Here is a 20,940-nt window from a genome sequence, read left to right on the forward strand (position 1 = left end):
GGACTCTGGCCAGACAGGTGTTTTCTTTTAGCTGGACCAGGATTTGGGTCTGGTGCTTAGCCAGTATCACCTGATTTCTCTCCACCCATATGTAACATGAAGGGCCAGGCCTGCTTGTTTGGGTTTCTGTCCCACCCCGTACCTGAGAACTGTTTAGCCCCAAAGAAAATCACACATAGGTCTCCATAAATTATAAAGCTGATTGGCCCATTAGCTCTAGCCTCTCACTTGCTAACTCTCACATCTTGATTAACCCATTTTTCTGATCTATGGTAGCCATGTGGCTCAGTACCTTTTTTAAGCAGGGCAGCTCACATCCTGCTCCTTTGGTGGTCTGGGCAGGAATGGGAGGAATCAACTTCCTCCTTCCCAGAATTCTCCTGTTCTCATTGTATCATTTCTATTTCCTGTCTGGTTTTCCCACCTATACTTCCTGCCTGGCCAATCAGCATTTATTTAAAACATGATTGACAGATTACAGACAATTCTCCATCACTTCCCCCTCTTTTTTTTTTTTGGTGGACTCTGGCCAGACAAATATTTTCTTTTAGCTGGACCAGGATTTGGGTCTGATGCTTAGCCAGTCCCACCTGATTTCTCTCCACCCATAACCCTGGAATCTCCTCCCACAGTCTCTCCAGGAATGGATTATTGTCAGTGTCTAGAAAGCATGTGGCCGAGAGCTTATATTCTTCCTCCAGTGCCATGGTTAACACATGGATGGGGCCATCTTCATTTAGGACCTGCAATTCCTGGGGCCCAAATTGGATCTCGGCTCCCATTTGTTTTCAGGAAGTCATGGTCCAAGAGTGGATACAGGTATCTTGGGATGGTCATAAATGAGGGGGTTACCTGTCCCACATCCAAGTTGACCTTTCTGTGGGTAGTCCATGAGCATCAGTCAGTTCCAGTGGCCTCTTATATCCAGGTATTTTTATCAGACAAGGGTCCCATGGACTGTTTTAGAATAGAGTCCTGTGTCCACTAGAAAGTCTACTGGCTTCCCCTCTACCTTTAAGGTTACCCAGGGCTCATGGAGGAGACATGAGAACCAGAATCCTCAGTCACTAAGTTCCTCTATCTCAAAGACCTATGTCCATTTCACTCCTTGTTTCTTTGGGTACTTGTTCTTCCAGTGTCCCATTTCCTTGCAATAGGCACATTGGTCTCTCTGGAGGCAGGGGTGTGCCCATGCCTCTTCTTGGGAAGGGGCCTGTCTCCTGTCCTTTTTCTCATTTTTTGAAACTTCCTTGTATTTGGCCTTTCTTTCCCTGTGGCTACCAGCAATATTCTGGCAAGACCCTTAGTCTATTTTTCTTCAGGAGTTTATCTATTGTTAGGAACTTTTTCTTCTATTGTTCCAAGCTCAGCCAATTGCTTCCCTGCAAATCCATCCAGTTGCTGTAATTTCCATTGGATATCCAGTACTGCCTGGGTCACAAAAGCCATATTGACAGCAGACTGATCTTCTCTTGCTTCTGGGTCAAAAGGAGTGAAGGTTCTGTAAGTCTCCATCAGCCACTCCAGGAAAGCTTCCAGAGTCTCATCCTACCTTGGATAAATTTGGGGATCTTCTTGCAGTCTCACAGAGATCCCCCCATTAGAATCTGCCAGTAGACTTTCAGCCTCTTCTTACCTGCATGATCACTGTGATCCCATTCAGGGCAGGTTAAGGGAAATACCTCATCGATATCGGACTGAATAGCCGTAGGCTGGCCAGTCTGTCCTGGAACAAACTTCTGGGCAGCAGCTAGAATCCATACACGCTTCTCAGTTGTGAACAGTGTAATACCCAACATCCATCTTTGGAAGCCCCCTCCTCCTGGGAGTTGCCTTGGTCCAGACTCCACCTCCAGGAAAGCCTGCCAAAGGCTGACTCCTTCCCAGGGAGGGTCAGGATCACTCCCACAGGCTATTTAGGCTGCTACCCAGAGAAGGAACATGTGGTTTTAGCTTTTGCATGTATCCCCATTCTGTCTCTTCCTTCTTCTAGCCACGCTCTCCTAGCCACCTGGGAGCACTGCATTTATTAAACGTGGGCATCTTTGATTTGGTCTAATCTGGTCTGATTGAAATTATGTTTATCGGTGTAGAGTCTCCTCTTGAGATTATTGTAACTAACAGTACCTGCAAGAGCTGCTGACCATCATCCTAAGTGGGCTCATGAGTGTTCATTACAGTATCTAATAAGTCTAGCAGGGCAGAGGGTTTCTCTGAAAACTTGTAGTTTTACATTTTCCAGTTATAAATGTCACTTGTGGCAAAAAGGATATGTGTCATATATTACCCGCCATCCAGTTTGGGGAGAGGTTGCCTTTAGGGGTAGGGCAACTATCGTGGAATCTGCCTGTGCTACCTGTGCTACATATGTTTTAGTCCAGGATCAGGTGTGAGGTGGACTTTCCATGCCTCCTTCCCCTTCTCCGGGGCTAGGTTTACCTGTAGCGATCTGGCAGCGGGGGGCTTGTGTGGAGACTGACGCAGGAACATTAAGGAGGTGGGTAAAGCTCCTCCTCTGGCACAGAATAGGGCTAGGACCTCTGGTTTACAATCCTTCTTCGACTCTGCTTCTTTCACCTGCAAGACTGTTGGGGCAGGTGGCAGGAAGTGTTTCAAGCAAGAAGGGGGGCTTTCCACCAAATGTTGCCAAGTGGTGATGTAGGAGACCTGGCTAGGGCATCCAGGGTTCTTCAATACACGATATCTTTAACCTGATATATGATGGGGCCATGGAAGGTGCCCACTTCTAGCCATTCAATGTTGAAGGATGGCCATTCAATGTTGCAAAAGTTTGTTAACTTCCCTGGCCATACAAATAACCCCAGAGGGGCTGGAGAGATGGCTCAGAGGTTAAGAGCATTGCCTGCTCTTCCAAAGGTCCTGAGTTCAATTCCCAGCAACCACATGGTCTGGTGCCCTCTTCTGGACTGCAGGCATACACACAGACAGAATGTTGTATACTAAATAAATAAATAAATAACAAATAACCCCAGAGTCTCAGCTTGGTGATTGAAGTCCTTGAAATGTGATCAGACTAGCTTCAGGAGGGTGGAGCTCGCTGCCTGTCCCATAATAGTATTTTTCAAGATTGCAAAACAAGACAAACAGAACACAAACACACACACACACACACACACACACACACACACACAAAGACAAACCCACTGGTGTTCAAAAAAGGAATTGGAAAGATGCAGATAGCAATCTGTCCCATTTTCCAGTGCTGCCAGGTGGGAGCCACTCATAGTAACTACAAGAACCAGATTAACGGTTTACCATTGGGCATTTAGAAATCCTTTACTGTTGGTAAGTCTTTGTGACAGCACAATAAGTTCTTCAGCTCCATTTTTAGTTGAAGAAACATGGACTTAGCTGGGCAGTGGTGGCATGTAGATGGAGACCACTTGTTCATTTCCCAGTCACCCAGACCCGAAATAATCACACAGAAACTATATTAATTGCAATACTGCTTGACCAATAGCTTAAGCATATTTTTCGCTAGCTCTTACATCTTAAATTAAAAAAATTCTATTATTTTATATTTTACCATGAGGCTTGTGGTTTACTGGCAAGATTCTGCCTGGCGGTTCACATCTTTGCATCTTTCTCTTCCAGCAGCTACATGGCGGCTTCCTGACTCCGCCTTCTTTCCTCCTTTATCTACTTGGAATTCCCACCTTGTTCTATTCTGCTAAGCCACTGGCCGAAACAACTTCTTTACCAACCAATGGCAATAAAACATATTCACAGCATACAGAGGGGAATCCCACATCGGTGGTGCACATCTTTAATCCTAGCATGTGGGAGGCAGAGGCAGATTAATCTCCGAGTTTGAGGCCAGTCTGGTCTACAGAGCAAGTTCCAGGACAACCAGGACTATAAAGAGAAACCAATCAACCAAAACAATCAGACGACCAAACAAAAAACAAACAACCAAAAATCAAAACATGGACTTGCTCTTTTTGCTTCATGTTTGTGGTTTAAGACATGAGCCTTCAGGTTCTTCTCTAGCTGACATGTCTGCTGATTGCTGCCTTGCTTCTCTGCCATGATGGACTCATATCCCTCTAGAACCATAAGCTGAATAAACCCTTTCTTCTGTAAAAATATAATTATGGACTTGATGGATATACTCAAACATACAGAAAGCACAGAAAAGGGGTGTCAGGAGCCATTTCATGCTTCTCCTTTCTCACATCTCACAGGGCCTTGAAGTAAATATCTTGAGACAGAAAACTTTAAGTTAGCCAAAACATTACGTGCTAACCATGGAGAGTCAAGCTTTGGAAAGCACCACAGAGTGTCTTCACTGCTTGCTGCTTATCACTAACAGCAGGTGTTCTAGCCACTGACCTTGCAACTGCCCTGCTTAGCTGCCAAACTGCCCTGCTTAGTTGCCTAGCTACCGAGCCCCTCCTTCCCTTCCCCCTTCCCCCTTCATCCTTCCCCCTTTCCTCAGTTCCCCCTGCCTGAGCTTCTCACTGAGGAGTATTTAAGACATGAAACTTGCTTCAATAAATGGATGCCTTGACAAAAAATACCGCTTGGCATCCGTTTCTCTTTCCCCTCATGTCTTTCAGATAGTGCATCTTCAAGACCCTGGAGTAACTTAGGACCTGCTGGGCGGGTCGAGAAGGGGGACATGGCTCCAAACCATTGTTATCCTGTTAACATACACACATCAGATGTGACATATTTAGCAAAGCTATAGAAGGACTATGATGTGGGAGTGTCATATATCAATCTGTTGATTTCATTGGTTAAGCAATAAAGAAACTGCTTGGCCCTGATAGGTTAAAACATAGGTGGGAGGAGTAAACAGAACAGAATGCTGGGAGGAAGAGGAAGTGAGCTCAGAGAGACGCCATTGTCCCCTCTCTCTGAGGCACATGCGATGAAGCTCCGACCCAGGATGGACGTAGGCTAGAATCTTCCCAGTAAGCGCACCTTGGTGCTGGTGCTACACATTATTAGAAATGGGCTAGTCCAGGTGCGAGAGTTAGCCGAGAAGAGGCTAGATATAATGGGCCAAGCAGTGTTTAAAAGAATACAGTGTCTGTGTAATTAGGGGCATAAGCTAGCAGGTGGCCGGGGTGCTGGGGACGCAGCCCCGCCGCTTCTATTACAACAGGCCTAATTACATATTGTCCAGTTATGTGATCTCCAAAGTGTGCATGTGGGGTGTGTGTGTGTGTGTGTGTGTGTGTGTGTGTGTGTATGTGTAGGCCAGAGATCCATGCTTGATATTTTCCTCTTTTACTCTCCACCTTATTTTTTGAGATAAGGTGTTTTACTGAACTTGGAGCTCACAAATTTGGCTAGACTGACTGGCCAGCAAGCCCCAGGGATCCTTCTGTCTCTGCCTCCCCTGTGTCTGCAGGGATTACAGGTAAATTTAGTCATTTCTGGTATGTTATGTGGATTCTGAACTCATGTTCTCATGCAGGCATAGCAAGCTCTTTACCTACTGAGATATCTTTCCAGCGACTCCAATTTAATTACTTTAAGAATAAGCCACTAGGTGGTCTTCTGTTTTTCTGTGGTCTTTCCATTCTCTGTTCATCTCTCCATGTTTTCGGGGCGGGAGGGCATCCGGGAGTGCTGGCACCCATTAAACCTGGGCATCTTCTAATTTGGTCTGACTGGGATTATTGCATTGGCAGAGAGGGTTGTCGGCCAAGGAAAAATACGTAACAAGCTCCACCTATCTCTGCTTTCTTCCCTCTTTTTCTGAAGAGGCAAGCAGGTCTCTGTCTCTCTCTTTTCTTCCCTTTACCCTTAACTCAATAAACTCCTCACTTAAGCTCTGTCTGTAGACCGTGAGGCCTCTGGTTTTCAACCTGCCAAGGTCTCTTGCTCGCAGAATCGACTGGGCTCTCAGTGGTCGTGGTTTGAACCCACCCGTGGCTTGGTCCATCTCGCGCAGGAATCATTACATGGCTTGCCTCTACCTCCTGAGTGCAGTGATTAAAGTTGTTGTCTGGAGACATGGTCCTTACTTAGCCCTACTCTTGCCGGTCTTCCAGAAGAAAGGTAGCAGTAATGCTAACGCTGGCAAGCAAGTTGAAGCGGGATGATGGTCTCAAAGGATCCCAGACATCTGCCTCCACATCTGACTCTACTCGACGGGTCTCTATGAGAGACAAGTTGCTTGTAAAAGAGGTTACAGAACTTGAAGCTAATTTACCCTGTACATGTAAAGTACACTTTCCTGATCCAAACAAGCTTCATTGCTTTCAGCTGACTGTAAGCCCAAATGAGAGTTACACTACCAGGGTGGAACATTTCAGTTTGAAACTGAAGTTCCTGAAGCCTACAGCATGGTGCCTCCCAGGGTGAAATGCTTGACTAAAATCTGGCATCCCAATATCACAGAAACAGGGGAAATATGTCTAAGTTTACTAAGAGAACACTCAATTGATGGCACTGGCTGGGCTCCCACTAGGACATTGAAGGATGTTGTTTGGGGATTAAACTCTTTATTTACTGATCTCTTGAATTTTGATGATCCACTGAATATTGAAGCAGCAGAACATCATTTACGAGACAAGGAAGATTTCCAAGACAAAATGGATGAATACATCAAGCGCTATGCCAGATGATAAGAGGGGAGATTGCAGTGCTGAGGACTTTGTCACAGTTGTCTCTGATGTGAAACAGCTAGAGGAAGCCCTCCTCCCCATCCTCATACTCCCTGTCAGCCCCTTGGGCTTGTCCCAGTCTTGCGACCTTGTCCTGAAGAAGACCATCCTCCTGGATACACAGCACAGCAAGAAAGTGTCTGGGCTTCGAGAGCGTTGTCCGCTTCCCTTAACATGTTTCCTGACACTCTGTCTAGGCTGTGGGATTCCTCCGAAGTTGTAATGAACTCACCATTGAGGATAGCACTTGCTTCCCTTAACCCCAACAAAGTCGGTGTCCTGCACCAGTGATGTAATGACATGTTTGGTGTGACTGGCAGATTGGCAATAAGAAACCCGCTATAAACTGTGATTGGATGCACTTTCTCTTAGCTTCTTCCACGAATGTTGGCCCTGCCTAGATGTGAAGCTTCCTGGAATGCATAGTCATTCACTGTAGATCTTACTGAAAAGCATATTTTATTTAATGTAAGTATATTTTGGAACAGATTTGTAATTTGTACAATTTGATGCTTTAATTATTTTTTTCTATTCTCAAAAAAATAAAAAGAATAAGCCACTAAAACAAATAAAAATCGAGGGCTTGTGGGGATTTTAAGTCCTGAGTGAATGTGTATTACCATGATCACAGCTATGGCAGGAACCCCAATGCCTCAAATCCAAGGGAATAGCAAAGCTTTTTGCAAATCAAGCTCAGAGAAATGGCATAGCCTTTGTCTGGGTCATGTACAGATGTTATAAATGATTGACCTTTAGGGGAAATCAATGCATATAGAAACTCTCAACCACAGCTTTTCCACACAGATGACTGCAACCTAAAACTATGCCCCTACAGAGATTAGCTAATTTGCTTTCTCCTTCTTTAGCTCTGTATAGCAAACTAACCCTCTTTCTCAATAGTATATATAATAAAAGTCCTGCGCTGAGCTCTGAAAGTCTTGCAGAAGAAAGGGAGGAGGGATTGTATGAGCCAAGGGGGTTATGATAGGGGAACCCACAAGTGCAGTGACCTGAGCTCACGAGAGCTCATGGACACTAGGCTAACAGTTAGGAAGCCTGCATGGCTGACCCAGTCCTGAAGTATGATTAATAAAAACTCAGAGATAGATATTGGGGGTCAACCTGAAGAACAGAAAAGCAAAGCAGCCAGCCACTGGCTCTTACCTCTACCGCATTCTAAAAATGGTGATCCTGCCTCCAAGAAACCTTAGAATGAGACTGAGAACAGTTTTATTTTTTATTTATTTATTTATTTATTTATTTTGTGGTTTTTCGAGACAGGGTTTCTCTGTGGTTTTGGAGCCTGTCCTGGAACTAGCTCTTGTAGACCAGGCTGGTCTCGAACTCACAGAGATCCGCCTGCCTCTGCCTCCCGAGTGCTGGGATTAAAGGCGTGCGCCACCACCGCCCGGCTCTGAGAACAGTTTTATAAACCTTTCTAGTTTGGGGATTAAAGGCGTGCATGACTACCAGCTGGGGTTTCTATGGCAACTAGTGTGGCTACTGGGATTAAAGGTGTGTGTCATTGCTGCCTGGTCTGTAAGGCTGGCCAGTGTGGCTGCTTTACTTTTCTGATCTGGTGTGGGAGATCCTTCTGTCTATGTGTTGATTTTACTGATTAATGAATAAGAAAGCTGGCTTGGCCTGTAGCACTGGAGGAAGAAGGCGGAGTTAGGAGAAGCCATGGATCCACCGCTTGACACAGATGCTGAGATCTTTAGCTGGTAAGGCACAGCCACGTGGTGATATACAAAATAATAGAAATGGGTTAGTTTAGGATATGAGTTTAGCCAGAAATACACTTAAGCTATTGGCTAAACAGTATTACAAATAATATGGTTTTCGAAATGGTTATTTCATGGCTGAGAGGCCAGGAATAACAAGCAATGCTTCACCCAACACTGATCTTCAGGCCTTATTCATTAAAATACCAATGAAATACCACTCTATAGGCCCTTTGCATATGTGTGACAACTGTGTAGCTTCATCTCTTAGTAGACTTAGAACAAGGAAAGCAGGACCTCTTTCTCCCTGGTGCTTAGATGGCTTTTGGTAACCTGTTGCCCATGCTGGACTACCTGGCTCTGTCTCAACCCGAGGAGCTCAGTACTTGATGTGCAAATCCATAGGAGGCCTGCCCCTTCCTGAATGGATATGGAGGAGGAGAGAATGGGGAGGGCTGGTAAATGAGCAAGGGGAGGGGATAGAAAGAGATAAGAGAAATTGGCTGGTATGTAAAATAAATGCAAAAAAAGTTAACCTTTTCTTTTAAAAAGTACTGAGCTTCCATGCTGCTGGTGCATCTCAATCAGAGTGCCCAACCCATCTAATGCCAGATTTTTGGTACATGTGTCTGTCCTTTCTTCAGATCTTAATTGCCACTGTGCAGGTTGCAGCAAGGGTTTGAGATTTTCTTCATTTATATTTTGGCCAAAGACATGTTTTACTCCTTTTAGGCTACATTTTTTTTCTTCTCTGGATACTGTAATTCTCAAATTACTATCACTCCATACTTCTAGTTTATTAGCTAGGCTTATACCCTATACTAAACTGGGGAGGCATTCATATAAACAATTCTAGAATCAACAATACTGGAAACAATCCCCAATATTCAATAGCCATTACACCTATCATGAACAGGGACTCAGACCACTAAACTCCTTTCCAATGGCCTTCTCCCAGCATTTCTTAGTCCCCCACATCTCCACATGGTTTCCCCTACTGTATCTCCACTAACAAGTCTGCCTCACTCTATATTTGACTTTTTAAAATTTTTTTATTTATTTTAAAAGAAAACTATATATTTTTTTATTACACATACCAATCCAAGTTCCCATTCCCTTCCCTCCTTCCATTCCCTATACCCCATAGAGAGGGTAAGGCATACTGCTTTTGGGAAGGTCCAAGGCCTTCCCTACTGCCTCAATCTTACTAAGTTTTATACGCTGTAGTTTTCAGCTCATCAGTTTTGCTTTAGCTGTCATTTGTAAACAGATGTTAAATATATGTATGAAATCATGAGCATAAATAAGCCCATTCCTTTTTTCATGTATTTGCTCACAGTCACGTCAGTAACTGAAACCAGTTAAGGTGTACCCCCTTAGCAAGTGTTTGACTGCACATCACAGTATTGTTTACTATGGTCACTGGGCTTTTCTGGAAAACTCTCCTACCTATCTTTCACAACCAAAACTTTATAGCCTTAGCATAACACATTCTATTTACTGTTCCTCTGGTCCTTGAAGATTGCTCTACTTTGTTTGTGAGTTTGATTACTTTATATTGCTCATGTTTGATGACAGATTTCTTCCCCTTAACATCACATCCTGCAAGTTCACTCAAATTCTCCCAACTAGGAGGATTTGGGTTTTGGCTGGTAAACACAAATCTTCTATGGCTCCCAAACCCCAGAAATGGTTCTCACAAATGATGGTGCATCAGTATTCCTGGAAGGTTTATCAAACAGATTCCTTGGCTCCACTACACTTCTTATTCAGCAAGCAGATGGGGTCTGAAAATGGGAGTCCCTAGCTGAGATATGTGCCTTTGTCAAGGGACCACATTGGGATGTTTTATCTCTCAGAGAAAAAAATTCAATCAACATCCTTAGCTATGAAGATTAAAACTTCGTTGAGAGTCCATCTCTTTCCAGTCAGAATGGCCATCATGAAGAAAACAGGCAAGGATGGAAGTAGAAGGAATCTTTATGCAATGCTGGTGGGAATGCAAATTAATGTAGTCACTATGAAGATTGGTATCTTGTTCCTGAAATATGTTAAAAAACAGTACTAGTATCTGCTCCAGCTATACCACTACTTGTTATACACCTCAAAAAAATCTAAGTCAGCATCCAGAGAAATAACTATATACCCATATTTTTGTGGCACTATTAACATTAAGATACAGAATCACCTTAGGCAGATAAGATCAATAGCCAAGAAAATGTATCTATGAACAATGCAACTTTATTCAGCAGCAAAGGAGAAGGAAATTGTGTCATTTGCAGGAAGATAGATCAAACTGGAGTGATATTAAGTGAAATAAGTCAGATTCAGAAAGACAAATATAACATTTTCTTTCATACAAATAGTCAAGATTCAAACAAATATATTAAAATAAAAGGAAGACTACTGATGAGGAGGAAGGAGCTCAGTGAGAGGAAAAAGTGAGAACAAGAGGGAGTAATAGGGGATGAATATGAGCAAAAAAACATAATATGAGACATAATGAACCCTTTATTTTGTATGTTATTTTAAAGAGAAAACATTGGAAATAAATACAAAGTAATAGTAAAAGCAAACCTTTTCCTTCTTATTCATAGAAGTCTTGTATATTTTTAGCATTATTTAACATTTGGCAAATTATTCATTCAGTGACATAGGAATACTTGGTTACTATAGGGAGAAAAATAGAAAATGTTTCCAAAATGATCATCAAATGTATTTATGACCCATTTAAAAGAAATCCACACACCTACCAGAGAAGCTAGAGGTATATATTAATAGAAATTCTCATGCTCATTAGCCATTGCCTTCAATACACATCTCCTTTGCACCTGCCTGTTGTCCCACAGTTTAGTGAAATCAATATTTATTCAGACTGTACTCTTCACCATGGAAAGGTTACTTTTACATGGCTACTTCAGTTTTTGCTGAACTTTTTACATTTGCAGATTACTTATGTAGTTTTATTTTTAGTGCTCTTTCTCAAGACCTGCTGCATGTCCCCTGAAGTCAAAGCTTATCTGGTTTACTTCTGCATGCTAAAATGACAGCCATTATTCAGTACTCTCACGGGATCAATTTCACCAACCTTACAATTGTCTGAATGTGAAATCTCCCTTACGGGCTTACATGTGTGAAAACTGTTTGGGAGGTGGGTCTTAGCTGGAGAAATAGATCTTTTTTTTCCGAGATAGGTTTTTTTCTGTAGCTCTGGAGCCTGTCCTGGAACTAGCTCTTAAAGACCAGGCTGGCCTTGAACTCACTGAAATGAGCCTGCCTCTGCCTCCCAAGTGCTGGGATTAAAGGCATGCGCCACCACCGCGCGACTGTGGGGTAGATTTTGAAGTTGATAGACTGACCATGCTTCCTCCTATCTCTGCTTCCTGGTCTTCTCATACATGAGCAAGTTATGTCTCCACAGTTGTCCATGAACTATTATCATCACTTTTCCCACTATAATGGATTGTATCCTCTAATTCCTGACAAAAAAAACCATATCTTAAATATACTCCTTTCCCTCCTGTTGCTTCTTGTCGCTGCAACAAGTAACTAATCCATATTCTAGCTCCTTGCCACTGTGTACACACACACACACACAGAGAGAGAGACACACACACATACAGAGAGAATGTAGTCACTGATCCTGTTTGTTGTTTTTTGCTTCAGTACCTTCCGTTAGTGTACTGTCTAGTTACGAAGGCTAGATGTACAAGTCTCATGGTGCAAGAACTACACCAGTTTTCTCTGATTCCTTGGCTAGGGTCTGAAGGGTGTTTTGAATTGTAGAAAAATCAAAAGGTGAAGTATAGCCAAGCCACGAATCATACTTCATGGAATCTAAAGATGTGATGCTAAAGTGTATCCAGAAATCAGACATATCTCTGAGTTAGTGATATGTAGTGACATTTCATTTGCATTTTAATCAAAAAAGCTTGCCTGAAAATCAGAGAGTAAAAAAAGTCCCAGTGGTCAGCCTTACAGACCAGGCAATGGTAACTCACTCCTTTAATCTCAGTAGCCACATTAGTTGCCATAGAAACCGGGCGGTGCACAGCTTTAATGCCAGAACTAGAGGATTATAAAACGGGAGGACAGCTCTCAACACAGTCTCATTCTGAGATTCCTGGAGCAAGATCGCCATTTCAGACTGAGGTAGAGGTAAGAGCCAGTGGCTGGTTACTTTGCTTTCCTGATCTCCATACTGAATCCCAATTTTAGTCTCTCAATTTTTATTTAATCATGCATCAGTGGTGTACCCATCTTCTCAGTCTGGTATCACTGACCTTTGAGCTAGTAGGAATATTTGAAAGATTAGCAGAATCTTGCCTTCCCACCCTGGTTTTCATTTTCATTCAAATATTTAGTGAGAAAGCAAGAGTACTCCAGTGACTGCCAGCAAAACATCCTGTTAAAGTCAGATGACTGACTGGGACTTTTACTCACTCCTTCCCATTGCTTCAGTGCCTTATAGTATGTATTTAAAACAGAAAGCAAAACCATTCAAACATAATCTAAAGGCTAAAGAGCAATTTATGGCATTACTTATATGTGGAGAGATATATATTTAGTACTAAAATACCAACTTTATATTTGGGTCCTAAGATTACTCATTCAATGTGTGACTGGGTTACCTATGTGCTAGGTACCAATAATCAAACTAATGAAACTCACTGACTGCCCTTAAGAATTCACTTTATCTAAAATGAGGTGTTCATAGGTTTGTGGGATAAAATCCGGGTCTTCTATACGATTCCATTGGTCGACTTCTCTGTTTTACCCACACATGAGCACTGGACTGAACTCCCAAGGTCCCAATGAGGAGCAGAAGGAGGGAGAACATGAGCAAAGAAGTCGGGACCACGAGGCGTGCACCCACACACTGAGACAGTGGAGCTGATCTACTGGGAGCTCACCAAGGCCAGCTGGACTGTGACCGAAAAAGCATGGGATAAAACCGGACTCTCTGAACATGGCGAACAATGAGGGCTGATGAGACGCCAAGGACAATGGCACGGGGTTTTGATCCTACTTAATGTGCTGGCTTTGTGGAAGCCTAGCCAGTTTGGATGTTCACCTTCCTAGATATGGACGGAGGGGGGAGGACCTTGGACTTACCACAGGGCAGGGAACCCGGACTGCTCTGTGGACTGGAGAGGGAGGGGGAGAGGAGTGGGGGGAGAGGGAGAAGGGTGGGAGGAGGGGGAGAAGGGTGGGAGGAGGGGGAGGGAAATGGGAGGCTGGGAGGAGGTGGAAACTTGTTTTTGTTTATGTTTTTTTTCTTCTTTTCTTAATAAAAAAATTATAAAAAAAAAAGAATTCACTTTAGTGGGAAAAGACAGTCAATGTACAACTACTCTTATGATGTAAGGAAGGAGGTGTATCAGTTATATATCACCACATATTTGAGCTACAGAAGTACCCATATCCCAGTGACACATAATTGACATCAATAATTATGAAGATAACAGAATGCCTTTAGCTCAGTGTCATTTCTGTCAACAGCACAACCCAGTCTTAAGGTAGCAGCTTAACCACTCTCATGGCAGAATCAAATACACCTGAGATTTATTTATTGCCAGTGTTTAAAGATTCTAGTTGGATTGCTGTTCTTAAGGTCCTTGTGCCCATTAGATAAACAAGGGTTCATGATGGGATGCAATATCAATTGTGGACAATATAAAAATACACAAGGTTGCCGGGCGGTGGTGGCGCACACCTTTAATCCCAGCACTTGGGAGGTAGAGGCAGGGGGATCTTTGTGAGTTTGAGACCAGCCTGGTCTACAGAGCTAGTTCCAGGACAGGCTCCAAAACCACAGAGAAACCCTGTCTCGAAAACCAAAAAAAAAAAAAAAACCAAAAAAAAAAAATACACAAGGTTAAAGAAAATAAAGCAGAGGCTGGAAGGAGGCAGGTATACTGGTACACTGGAAGTGGAATAGGGAGATTTGACAGGTTTAAAGGAGGCATGTGTTGTGTTATTTGGATCAATAGCAGGTGAGACTATTTACAAAAGATCCATTTCCTCATTTTCTTGGTCAGACACTGTGACAGTGAGGAGTGGCCCCCTGACCAAATTCCACAGCAATAGAAACAAAGGTGACAAAGGAGCCCAGGGCCCACGAAAATTATGGATCACAATGTGGAACCTGAGATTCCAAATCACTATAAAGGATGAGCTACTTTAAAAGTAAGAAAAGCTACAGAGGTGCAGGGATATAGCACTGTTGTGGAATATTAGTTGATGATGTGTTGTTACATTTGTTTATGCTGTGGAGCATTTGTTTAATGATGTAAAGATGTCAGACACAGAATAAGAAGGAAAGAAAAGAGATTTAGAAATAGAGAAAGTTGTAAAAGTCCAGAGGCAAAAGATAGATGGGATAATTTAAGAAAAGGAGGCTATAAATAAGCCAAGCAAAGGCTGGACATGCAAAAGAAAAGGTTAAGTCTCCATGTGATTATTTGGGAACTTGGTGGCAGTCAAAGAGTAAAAACAAAACAAACAAACAAAAAACCCAAAAACCAACAACATTTTGGTATTCCACCGTGGGCCCCATGTTTCCACCTAGGGACTGAGAAAGCTTTAAAAAAAAAACACCAAACAGCAAAAAACAGATACAGCTTCTTTAAGAGGAAGCCCTTGAGCAGCAAGTACATTAAATAAAAGCAAAGCAAAGCAAAACAAAACAAAAAAAAGCTAAATTTACAAAAATGCCTGCCACAGTGCAAGCATCAGCATTTCGGATATGGGGGGTTAAATGCAGTTCCTGGTCAAAGGAACCTCCAACTAGGCTTTAGGCTTGGCTTTCGTGACCAGAGAAGCAGGCACAGCCAGCCACCAAAGCCACACAGAGGTCCTAGACACACCACTTAGCAGTTTAAAGGTTTATTCCGTCAAAAAAGTCTAAAAGATATGCAGTAGAAGAGGTTCAGATGGAAAATCTTCTTTAAAAGGTGTTTAATAATATGCATAGGCTTAAAAAAATGAGAAAGGGTATAGACAGTTAGAAAACATTGTTTAAAAGATGGCTCAGAGGTTAAGAGCACTGGCTGCTTTCAGAGGTCTGGAGTTCAATTCCCAGCAACCACATAGAGGCTCACAACCATCTGTAATGAGATCTGGTGCCCTCTTCTGGGGTGTGGGAATACATGTAGGCAGAACACTGTATGCATAATAAATAAATAAATAAATAAAATCTTAAAATGTAAAACAATTGTTTAAAATAATAAAGTCTTTAAAGAGAATAAAAGCAATATAAAAAAAGCCACTTGAGATGGGAAATACACAGGGAATCGGTTTTAACTTTTCTGGTTGCTGATAAGCAAGACAGCTGCTAAGAGACATGGGATTGAAAGAGGGACTGATGAAATAAATCAGCCTAGATATTTTTTTTTTGTGGTTTTTCGAGACAGGGTTTCTCTGTGGTTTTGGAGCCTGTCCTGGAACTAGCTCTTGTAGACCAGGCTGGTCTCGAACTCACAGAGATCCGCCTGGCTCTGCCTCCCGAGTGCTGGGATTTAAGGCGTGCGCCACCACCGCCCAGCCAGCCTAGATATTTTAAGAATGCTTTATCTTGGGGTTGGAGAGATGGCTCAGAGGTTAAGAGCATTGCCTGCTATTCCAAAAGTTCTGAGTTCAATTCCCAGCAACCACATGGTGGCTCACAACCATCTGTAATGGGGTCTGGTGCCCTCTTCTGGCCATCAGGCACACACACAGACAGAATATTGTATACATAATAGATAAATATTAAAAAAAAGAATGCTTTATCTTTAAAATGGAACTCTTCTACATGACTCCTGAGTATTTGTAGAGAAAAATGCTTTTTTATCTTTTTACATCTATTACTTCAACCGTTTTCTTTTATTCTAATTTACCTTGATAAATATACACAAATTTACTACTTTACTACTGTAAATATACAATGAATATTACATGTATCTACAATGTTGTACAACCATTAGTACTATCTAAATCCACAACTTTTCTTTCATTCCATACTGAAATTCTGGGGCAATGAAACAGTAACTTCCCATTCCCTTTTTAACGACCACCTGGTTACTTCTATTTCTGAATTTCATGTAAGTGGATTCATACAGTATTTGTCCTTGTGCCTGGCTTAATGTAATTCACCTGGCAGTATGTGTCAGAATTTCATTCATTTTAAAGAATAAATCACACACACACTACACATACACACGCATACACAGTGTGTTTCATACTTCATTCATCTAATGATAAAGATTCATTTTTACCTTTAGACTGTTTGGAATACTGATATCCTAAGCATCGGATGCTGCTTTTTAAAAATTTTGCGATTTGATATATAACATAGTAACTGTTTTACACAGTAACTCTATTTTAAATTTCACTAGCATACAAGGGTTCTAATGTCTCCAAATCCTCACTTTACCTTTTTATTTAAAAACAATATTAATACCAACTATTAAATATCTAAGCAGAAATTAATATAAGCACACTCATACAATTCTAGCACCACAGAGGTTGAAGCATTGTGAGTTCAAGGTCAGTTTAAGTTATATAGGTGAGACTGAAAACACTAAATGACTGGAGATATGGCTTAGTGATAGATCACTTTGGGTTTGATTCTTAGCACTCTCGAGAAAGATATCTTAAATATTTACTGTTCATGTGAAATTCTAAAATACAAAGGAAGTAGAGGAAAGAAAGACTATCTGATGGTGTATTCTGATGGCGAGCATTTGTGTATGTATATATTCTATCCCAACATAGTTTCACATTGGGCCAGTTTCAGGGAACTTCATAAGATGTGACAGCTTCAGCCTTTAGAATGAGCCCCAGAGATTTCAAGCTACTTCACTTACACAGAAAACTGCAAGTAGCATCTTTCCTGAGGTATGGAAAACCAGGGTTTACTGTTAAGTACAGAACTAAGTAGTTTCAAAGTCCTGTTTTACAAGACCAACAAGCCCACATATTAATACACTGTGGAGAAGGTAAGTAAAAGAAAATCTCAGACTCAGGTATTAATTGCTGTGTTTATTTAAATTTATTATATTCTCCAAATTTGAAGATAACAAAACATAGTATTATAAACACCTGAGGACCACTCAACTGGACATAGCATCTTCATACAAACAATTTGCAAGAAGATCAATTTTAAGAATCTAGTTTTTCCAGAAATGACATAGGTGAAGTAATCTTTTATACATTTCTGCTGTTATATAAAACACATTTGGTATTCTTAAAGAGAAAATGGACATTCTTTTCCTGGTGAACATTTTGTTGACATTTAGAACAAATGGCTAATACATGTATAACTGATTCTGACAGCTTATATGTATTACACCACTATATAAAGTAATGGCACGCAGTATCATTTTCCTTTGAAAGCTCTCATTTATAAAAATAGAGCCCCAGTGTAAGAATTAATGTATTTTTTAAAATGTAGTAGAATTGATGGCTCAATAAGTAAATTAATTAGAAATATTGCATAGAATAAAGAGCTTCCCTATGTGGGAGCCAATCTAAGTAGAGTTTAACACCTGAATAATAAGCTGAGAGCTACTGGGATTAGTAAAATGATGTACATATTTTTGATGGAATAAACATCTATATATAGTTCTTTATTACCTTTGTGGCAGTGTAAAGTGCCATAATAAATCAAAAAATCACTTGTGTATTCTCACAAATATAGAATAGTATATAAATATGCTAAAGTATCCATATGAAAAATAAACACAAAATAAAATAATTTTTTAAAAATTGGACACAAATATCTTGGAAATAGACATGTCAGGATTGAATGTCTAATGTTTGAGCTTAGCAAAAATTCAGAAAATTATTAAATAGGTATAAAGTTTATCCAATTCCATCCAATCCACTCTTGTAGAATAAACATCTCCTCCACAAAAATTATTCACTTTAATCTATCCTAAAAATATCAAAGACTAGTAAGAACACTTTATGCAAGCTTATAAACTTGCTTTTTTCCCCTTTGTATGAACAAATACACCACCAGGGCATGAAAAGAAAGGAAAATAATTTATATGGCTCTTTCCTTTCTAGTAGTAGTGTACCATGAACAGAAGAATGGGGAAGGAGATGAGAACTTAAGTGCACCATTAAACTCTTTTGAGAGAAAATTGCCATGGTTTTGTAATAGAGATTACGTTGCTGGTATTTTCCCCTTTGAGGTTTAGCTATTTGGTTCTAGATATAAAAATTAATCCTAATAAATGGTTTTCCTCTGTTTGCTACATGAAGTATACTTGTAAACACAATAAAAATAATTAAAGACATAAATAATAAATTTTCAGTTATAAGTATGCTAATAAAACATATTCAATGTTGTTTAAAGAGTAAGAACATACTATCAATGTAATTGTACTACAATTTTGATAAAATATTTTTATAAAAACCTTTTATAAAATACAAACTGATGAGAAGGAAATTACTTTTAAAGTAAAACATTTTAAGTATACCTGAGAATTGTCTCTAATCTAAATTTGCATATTTTCAATTATATTTTATTTCTTTAAGTTTTTCAATGTAGTAACATAGTTTTAATGCTGGTCCTAGTTTCAGCCCCATATACTTCATCATCAGTTCACTCTTCAGTAGTAGTAGAGCTTTTCCATCAATTTCCTATAGAGAGAAGAAAATTATAGTTAGTTTATACAGTATTGTACTATATATACATACATATAAATACACATATATATGTATATATATTCATTCTCTGGATATATGTCTATGAAAACTAATAAAATTTGATTTGTACAATGGAACATCATTTGACAATTTACAAATTTAATCTAATTTTTAAGAAAAAGGTTTAACCCTGTACTTTCAATATATGTTCTAAGTACCAAAGTATCTGACTTTACTGTGTACTGAACAAAATACTAGCACATATTTATGACAAATAGTTAAAGACTAAGAATAGTAGAAATGAATTTCATGTTATTAACTTTCTGAGAAGGGAAAGAGTATGCCATTACCAATGAAAACTGTAAACATGCTTTACAGTTTCATCTTCATGTTGGAAGGTAATCAGCTGTCTGAAGCTAGTTAGGTGTTGAAACAGATACTGATTTACTTAAAATATTGAAGAGGGGCTCAGAAGGATTGCTCAGTCAGTAAAGCACTTGTGTTGAAAACATGAAGACTGGAGTTGGATGCCCAGAATCCATGTAAAAATGCCAGACATGGTGGCATGTACTTAAATTCCAGCAATGAAGAGGTAAAGACATAATAATCCCTGGGGGACACTGGCCCCCAGATGGCAATGAGAGACCTGTGTCAATGGAAGCTCGACAGCCTTCCTGAAGATGATACCTGAGATTGTCCTCTGGCTCCCATAAGACATAGACACATGTGCATTTGCACCTGCACACATGTGTACACACACACACACGCATAAAATAGTGTACACCAGACATTAAACCAATGATTTTATATTAGAAAATGTTGTGAACACATTGCTTAACATCACAAGGAATCCTTTTAAAACTTTATTATTGTAAGTATACAATTTATGTCATAAAAGCCTATTATTTATTATTCAAATTATAATGAAGTTGCTGTTTTCACAGGGTATCACAAGAAGGCCACCCTGGTATATGCTGTGAGTCAACCCCTCCTACTCATGGTCCTAGAATAGAACAGGGAGCAGGTTGGGGGGAGGGTTCTTGTATTTGTCATTACAAGAAGGGGTAGTCTACACGAGAGTGGCAATCCTATAATACCACCTCTTGAAAACCTGAGGTTGTTTAGTGTACGAGATTCTTAGATACCCATTTAAAGAACAGTCAGTTAACCTACCATTTAAGGCCTGAATGTTGGGCAAAGCAATCCTTCTCACAAATGAAAAAGATCAGTTGATATGGTTCCCCCACCATCCATACAACTCAGTAGCAAACTGAAAGGCCTGCACAGAGGTCATTCAAAGGCATAAGGGCAGCAGGAAAACCGGATCAAAAGATACGTTACATGTTGCCTGAAGAGCTCGGCGAGGGAGCCTGCTATGTGAGGATCTGTATGTTTCATAAACTGTATCACTTCATCCACAGACCAGGTTGAAGGGTCCTTACAGAAGCCTTGTTTCAGGACACTGGGGTCACGTACAGCTATATAACTTGAAGCTTCAATGGGAGGGGAAAAAAAACAAATCATACTTGACCTGATCATAATCCTGAAAGAAGAGACGTTAGGTTGAAAGTAATAGTCTCACTCCTGGAACCTTCTCTTCAGTACCTAAAGTAAGGACTTAAGATTCCAACTGTAAAATCTGAGAGCCTTAACGAAGATGATCTGCGGAGTGCTGCACAGAGTATGTCACTGGACCTCCCCAAAGAGCAGAACAGCTTTACACTAGAAAGTACAAAGCTTCCATGGTCATGAAACACGTGTAGCAATCCAAGGCCTCTTAGGTCACAAGCAAGTACAGGAAAAGGTGTTACTCGAATTGGGATAAACTGAGCTAACTCAGTACTGTCTTCTTTGAACAGATCCAACAAACTTCGCACAAGCTGCTCTTTTAATGTCTTTTTCTTCTAAATTGACTTTATTTTGTTAAATATGATAGG

The 20,940-nt window shown here is 40.6% G+C and overlaps 1 protein-coding gene and 1 pseudogene across 1 annotated transcript in view; one reads left to right on the plus strand and one right to left on the minus strand.

Moving 5' to 3' along the window:
- Positions 1-6,042: 6,042 nt before the first annotated feature.
- LOC121441350 lies at positions 6,043-6,689 on the plus strand (annotated as a pseudogene).
- A 13,604-nt stretch (positions 6,690-20,293) lies between these two features.
- The window catches only part of LOC121441305 (polycomb protein SCMH1-like), an 80,545-nt gene continuing 79,898 nt past the window's right edge, over positions 20,294-20,940 (minus strand). The window contains exon 14 of the mRNA XM_041642440.1: positions 20,294-20,496. Coding sequence (XP_041498374.1) covers positions 20,294-20,496 — 203 coding nt within the window. The remainder of the gene's footprint in view (positions 20,497-20,940) is intronic.

Source organism: Microtus oregoni, unplaced genomic scaffold (genome assembly GCF_018167655.1).
Source record: "Microtus oregoni isolate MIOR12 unplaced genomic scaffold, Mior012 000074F_ref0000038, whole genome shotgun sequence".
Classification (NCBI taxonomy): Eukaryota; Metazoa; Chordata; class Mammalia; order Rodentia; family Cricetidae; genus Microtus; species Microtus oregoni.